The sequence below is a fragment of the Rhipicephalus sanguineus genome, chromosome 4 (assembly GCF_013339695.2).
Source record: "Rhipicephalus sanguineus isolate Rsan-2018 chromosome 4, BIME_Rsan_1.4, whole genome shotgun sequence".
Classification (NCBI taxonomy): Eukaryota; Metazoa; Arthropoda; class Arachnida; order Ixodida; family Ixodidae; genus Rhipicephalus; species Rhipicephalus sanguineus.
The window spans coordinates 189138995-189145901 of record NC_051179.1 but is presented as its reverse complement, the minus strand read 5'-3'; the positions used below and the strand labels follow the sequence as shown (position 1 = coordinate 189145901).

General features: G+C 48.2%; 1 protein-coding gene across 1 annotated transcript; it reads left to right on the top strand.

Annotated features, from left to right (window-relative positions):
• Window positions 1-3308: 3308 nt before the first annotated feature.
• Window positions 3309-6700, top strand: LOC125758160 (uncharacterized). The gene is made up of 3 exons (XM_049415003.1): window positions 3309-4052; window positions 5156-5260; window positions 6017-6700. The coding sequence occupies exons 1-3, from the start codon at window positions 3606-3608 to the stop codon at window positions 6029-6031; spliced, it is 567 nt and encodes a 188-aa protein (XP_049270960.1). The 5' UTR covers window positions 3309-3605; the 3' UTR covers window positions 6032-6700.
• Window positions 6701-6907: the final 207 nt, after the last annotated feature.

Below are 6907 nucleotides of genomic sequence, written 5' to 3'. Positions count from 1 at the left end.
TCTATCTATCTATCTATCTATCTATCTATCTATCTATCTATCTATCTATCTATCTATCTATCTATCTATCTATCTATCTATCTATCTATCTATCTATCTATCTATCTATCTATCTATCTATCCGCCTACATCCGGTTGCTCTCATGATCGCCTCCTTAACTTGGTGTACACCAAAATTGGCATGGGATGGTAAGAGGATTTGACGAATATGACTATCGCGTGATGGCATGAATAACGTGAAAATCCTGTCGCGTACGTCGTCAAACCCTTTCCTCCAGGACACGTGTTGCACATACCCGTTTACCACGGGCCGCGGTGTACGGGTATGCGCCACAGGTTATTAACATTATATCTACGCAGGAACAGCGAGAAGAGACATTGGTAATTTAAATTCGAGAGCGTTAAGAAAAACCGACATCGGCAGCGTTGACCCAAGGAATGAAAAGACTACAAATTAGTATCATAGCAGAAATCGAACCCAAGCTTTTGGCGTGGCAATCAGGTATTCTACCACAGAGGCACGCCAGGTCTATAAACTGGTTTGTAAAAGCAGCCTACGCAGGTGTAATGTCGGTGCACCGTCGATTGTGGTTGTGGTGCTAGCTATCTAATTTTACAAGAAAACAGTACACACTACACATGTGCCCCTACGATACAGGCCTCATATCAGATTAACGACTGTAGTTTCAGTGCTGGCTCCGCTTTTATAGCCGTCTAGTAACCATTATATTTGTGTTCCTATGATTCAGCGAGCTATATTGAAGCGTTGCTTGACCCCGGAGGAATAAGAGTTACGTATGATGTTCACATGACTGCACCATAAAGTGCACTTAGTTTTGATAATACTGACGTATATACTCTAACGTGAGGGCTGACGTTACGTCGCACCGTAAGTTACCCTTTAAACGCTAATGTTGTCGACGTGCCTGGCAAGCCCACGATGTGCGCACATCTGCTACACTTACAATAACACGTCTATCCACCTCGTAACGCTTGGCCCAAAGCCATAGAACGGAGCATAGAAGTACTCACTGACTGCTTCGCATGAAATCGATTCCCACGACGCGTGGGATCTGGTGAATTTTTTTCTGAAGCAATTTCTAGAAATAGCGTGGCTCTGTGGTGGAACGCCTGCTTGCCACGCAGAAGCCCAAAAATGCTTATTACTTATTTTATTTGCATCTTTCTCAATTTTTCGGTCACGGACAAGATGATTTTTCGCTCAAAACCAACGACGCCGACGCCAACGCCGACACCCAAATTTCTGCAAAACCAGCTCTTTAGCGCTATCGCATTAAAAACGGCCTGAGCCATGAAGCGACACCACGCACCTTTGTTTAGGGCATAAATGAGGTCCTTTGTCGATTTAGGAGTGAAATTAGCAACACGAACCGCGACAACGTACTCTTCTCTTTTTCTGCGGAAACAGCGTGCAATAGTTTAATGCGAATATTGAGCTCCCTGTATAAAAACATTTTTCTTATAAGTAAATTGTGAAACGGAGATGCGCACGTAAACCGTAGATGACGTCACACTTGTTGAAAATGATCAACAAAAAATAAACAGTAGAAGTACGGAATGCTGGGCGAGTTGGTAACTCATCCTAAAGCTGTGGTGCGCAAAAGAACGAAAACACGAAGGAAGGCAGACGAAACACAGCGCAAACTATCAACTGAAAATTTATTGAAACACTAAACATATATATATGACAACTGCATTCAGTTTTTGGATCTGAGGTTGTTCTTCCAAGGGTGTCATACTTGTTGGATGTAGGCTCCAAGAAGCGAGAAACCAGTACTTGATTTTCGGTCTGGGCACTCGAAAGTCGTCAAGAATGCTGTCGCGACGTCGTGTTTGAAGGCCGCGCTCATGAAATCTAATCTGCACAGTATGGAAAAGAGCCTCGAGAGGCAACTTGACAGACTCAAGTCATCCAACTTTCCTCAGAATCATTTGGCGAGGCTGGCGGAAAGGGTCCTGCAGGACTTCAAAGTGAAGGCAAGACGTTCTGAGCACGGTACGGGTTCAAAGAAACTACCTGTCGCCAGCATCCCGTACCTGCACGGCGTTTCACATCGTTTAAAGAAAGTGGGAGCAAGGTACGGGTGCAGTGTTTTATTTTCGGCTGGCTACCGTTTAGGCAGCATTTGCGCGGCTGTAGACAGGAAGGTTGAGGGCGGGGAGCAAGACAAGGGCGTTTGCAAGGTAAAGCACAGGGCTAAAGAAGTTGAATGCGCCACGGGTGTGGTGTACGACATTCCGCTTTCGTGCGGGAAGCGATATGTAGGACAGACCGGGCGTTGCGTTAATAACAGGCTGATGGATCACAAAGCTTCACTAAAGGGACAGCCATGCTCTAACCTTTCCTTGCACTGCAGAGAATGCGGCTGCGCACCACAGTTCGCTGAGACGACGGTGGAGTCGAGGTTCAAAGATAGGGTGTATCATATCTGATGAAAGCACATGTGCTATCTACAGGCACGATTGCCTCGTGCATACACCCACCTGGCCCTCACCTTTTCTAACCCTTTCCACTTTCAACTATAACTACCAACGCAGAATAAACGATGGGGTTCATTTGCTTCTTGACATCCCCGCTGTCCAGTCTGTTCAGTCGACACACAAACGAAACATGGTGTCAGAAGTGGGGTACAGTCCAGCGTAAGCGAATCGTTCCTGGGATAAGAGAACGCAAGAAGCAACGACATGGAGCACCTGAGGCCGCCCGAACCGCTACGTTTGACAGCTGATGGAGGAAGGAACTGGAAGCGGTTTCGTCAGCAATTCGAGTTTTTTCTGCAAGCGACGGCATGCAAATCCAATCCGAGGTCTGAAGCGGCGGAAAACGGCCCTGCTCCTCAGCGTGGCGGGGGGACGAGGCCCTGGACGTTTTCAACAATTTTGTGTTCAGCGGCGAAGAAAACAAGGAAGACTTCAACACCGTTATTGCCAAATTCGAAGACTACTGCCTGGAGCAACAAAACGAAGTACACGAGCGATACGTTTTCCGTTCCCGCAGTCAAGGTGAGGCGGAGCCTTTTGAGCTGTTTCTACGTGAGCTGAAAAAACAAGCGCAGCACTGCAACTTCGGGACCATGGGCGGACGACATGGTGCGAGACCAAGTTGTTTTTGGAACAAACTCGCCAAGGCTTCGAGAAAAGATGCTCAGGGGCAAAAGCTTGACCTTGGAAAAAGTTATCGTCCTTTGCAAGGCGGCGGAAACATCAGCTCGTCAAAATGAATTCTGGCAGAAAGGAAAGGAAGAACTCGATATGAACGCTGTCACAGCCAGTAGGAGCACCCTAGAGGATCCAGGAACGACCTAAGATGCACCCGTTGCAACCGAAGGCATGCCGTCAGACGCTGCCCGGCATACGGCAAAGTATGTTACTCGTGTAACGGCCGAAACCACTTCGCGTCTTGTTGCAGCGAGAAAGAGCGCGTGGATGAAGTGCAACATCAGAGCGACAACTTCGAAGTACTGAATGTCGCCAGCAGCAGCGCAAGCAGAGAACGAGACTGGCGTGTGAACGCCTGCATTGACGGCAAGTACGTCACCTTTAAGGTGGACACAGGATCGCAGGCAAACGTTTTGCCGCTTTCAATGTTTCGCAAGCTCAAGATGACAACCCTGATGCCCAGTAGCACTGTTTTGAGATCCTACGGTGGCAACATGATCAAGCACATCGGCAAGTTTTCAGCGCTCATCGAGATTGGTGACCGTAAGGCGTGCGCAGAATTTTTTGTTGTAAAGAAGGACCACAGCACGATCTTAGGCTTGGATACCAGCGAGAAGCTTGGACTCGTACGGCGGGCTGTTGACAGCGTGACGACGAACGACACCGAAGAAATTACCAAGGAGTTCCCACGTCTTTTCCATGGAACAGGATGCGCCCCACGTGAATACAAGATTGAGCTGCACAGGGATGCCGTGCCAGTCGTCCAGCCAGCTCGGAGGGTTCCCCTGTCCCTGCGGGAGCCTCTCCGTACTGAACTGGACAGAATGGAAAAGGAAGGCATCATCCAGAAGGTCAGCAGCCCCACAGATTGGGTAAGCCCCCTTGTTATTTTACTAAAGAAGGACGGCAAATTACGAGTATGCATGGACCCAAGACGTATCAACGAAAACATCAAGAGGGAACACTACCAAATGCCGCGCCGAGAGGATATTGAAGCGGACTTGGCAGGCGCAAAGTTTTTTTTCACGTCTCGACGCAAATGCGGGATTTCATCAAATCGCATTAGACGAACAATCATCGAAGATATGCACTTTCGCGACGCCTTTCGGCCGTTATCGCTTTCTTCGTCTACCGTTCGGTATAGCGTCGGCTAGCGAAGTATTTCAAAAGGCCCTTAACGAGGTTTTTGATGGTCTTGCCGGTGTACGCGTGTATGTAGACGATGTGTTAATTTGGGGTACGACCAGGGCCGAGCATGATGAAAGGCTGCGCAGAGCATTAGAAACAGCTGAAAAAGCAGGCCTTACTTTCAATGCGTCCAAATGTCGCTTTGGAGTACAAGAAGTTCTCTTTTTGGGTGACATCATTAGCGACAAGGGTATTAGGCCAAATCCTGATCTTGTTGACGGTCTTTTGAAAATGCCAAGACCTCAGGACAAATTGGCTGTCCAAAGGCTACTGGGAGTAGTTAACTACTTCAGCAAGACCATCTCTCTCACAGCGTACGTCTACGTTACGTTCCCTCATCAAACATGGTGTCATCTTTGATTAAACACCAAACCACGAAAGCGAATGGCAGGCTATATGCCGGGATTTAAGTAATGCGCCATTGCTTGCTATATTTGATCCAAATCTGGCGACAAAGGTAACTGCAGATGCCTCTCAAAGTGGTGTCGGTGCGGCACTTCTGCAATGTCATGGAGACTGCTGGCAGCCGGTAGCCTATGCATCGAGATCTTTAACAGAATCGGAGCAAAGATATTCGCAGATTGAAAAAGAGGCTTTGGCTTTAGTTTTTGGTTGTGAAAAATTCAATCATTTTGTTTATGGCCGCCCCATCATCCTCGAGACTGATCACAGTCCACTGATCAACATATCAAAGAAAGGCATAAGTGATATGCCTCCCAGAGTGCAACGATTTTTCTTGAGGTTGATGAAATATGATTACACGCTGACGTATATTCCTGGCAAACAGATGGCCCTTGCTGATATGCTGTCCCGATCACCTGTTCCTGGACTCAAGGCAGCTGCATGCACGAGTGACGTCGAGATCCATGCTGTCACGGTCGTATCAGCACTCGTAAGTGAAACGACAGCTAGAAAACTGGCACAGGAAACAGCTCTCGATCCACACCTTGGCACAGTGCTAAGAAAGCTTGCTAAAGGAGAGCCTGTCGACGGCCCCCTGAAACCAGTGGCCGCCGAGCTATCTGTAGTAAACGGCGTACTATTGAAAGGCACTAAAGTGGTGATACCGACAAGCATGCGTAGCGACATGTTGAAACGGATACACGCAGGCCATCTTGGCCAGGTAAAGTGCAAAGCTAGAGCAAGACAAATGGTTTATTGGCCGAATATAAACTCAGATATTCAGTCCTTGATTGAAAGATGTCCAACTTGCAAGACATACGCGTATAAGCAGCCATCGGAGCCTTTAATAATGCAACCAACACCAACTCAGCCATGGTACCGTATCGGTGTCGATATCTTTTCAGTACTCGGGAAGACATTATTTGTGCGCATATGACTTGATGTCCAATTTCCCCGAGGTGGAGTTACTGCCCGCTACAACAGCCAGTACTGTCATCGATAGACTGAGTGCAATATTTTCCAGGTACGGCATACCAGCCGAAGTTGCAACTGACAATGGCCCACAGTTTAGCAGCCAAGAGTTTATGATTTTCGCAAAGCGTTACGACTTTAAGCATGTGAAATCAAGCCCGCAGTATCCTCAATCGAACGGGCTTGCAGAAAAGGGTGTACAAATTGTAAAACGTATCCTAAAGAAAACAAAAGCTGCAGGAGAGTGTTTTTGGCTGGGCTTGTTGAATTACAGGGCGAGTCCTGTTGAAGATGGCCGGTCCCCGGGCGAACTCTTGCAAGGAAGGCGGCTGCGCACACCATTGCCGGACTTCAATCCAATGTCGGTAACTCTAGTCAAGAAACACCGGCAGAGAAGTCATCATAGGCGCACCCTACCTGGCCTCTGCGACAATGACGTGGTACGCTTGAATGGGACATCATGGGCAACGAAAGCTAAAGTGGTCGGATCGGCCGGCCCACGATCCTTCTACGTGCGCACAGAGAACAATACCGTGCTGAGGCGCAACCGTCGGCATCTTCTAGCGACGAAGGAGCCATATAGTGTTGATTCATCAGACGACGAAGATATTGCCAACAACCACACCCCACTTCAAGGTATGGCGTCATCGACCACCGCAGTCTCGCCCGCGGAAGCTCAGCAGCCGTCGCCTAAACCACTGAGACGAAGTTGACGACAGACGCGGCCACCAGAGCGTCTGGGTTATGACCAGCAGTTCCAGCAGACAAGCCAGCGGGATTGATTTCTTGAACTGTTTAGAAGGAGGATGTATCATATCTGATGAAAGCACATGTGCTATCTACAGGCACGATTGCCTCGTGCATACACCCACCTGGCCCTCACCTTTTCTAACCCTTTCCACTTTCAACTATAACTACCAACGCAGAATAAACGATGGGGTTCATTTGCTTCTTGACATCCCCGCTGTCCAGTCTAGGGTAGCGCGTGAAATTGAGGAAGCCTATCTGATTAACAAAGCTGGTGATGCATGTGTCGCGAAGCCCTCCGTCACACTACTTGCTGCGGAGATATATTTTCTGGAAGCGCGTCAGTGAGACAGTCGCTGTGTGTACACGTGTCTTTAACACGGGGTCATCTACCCGAATATATATATGTTTGGTGTTT

What these genes read in the sequence shown, in the direction of transcription:
- LOC125758160 (XM_049415003.1), top strand. Translation starts at nt 3,606, where the DNA reads ATGTTTCGCAAGCTCAAGATGACAACCCTGATGCCCAGTAGCACTGTT. An exon ending in TCAGCAGCCCCACAGATTGG is followed by an intron (nt 4,053 to 5,155) that starts GTAAGCCCCCTT and finishes CCTGGCAAACAG; the next exon opens with ATGGCCCTTGCTGATATGCT.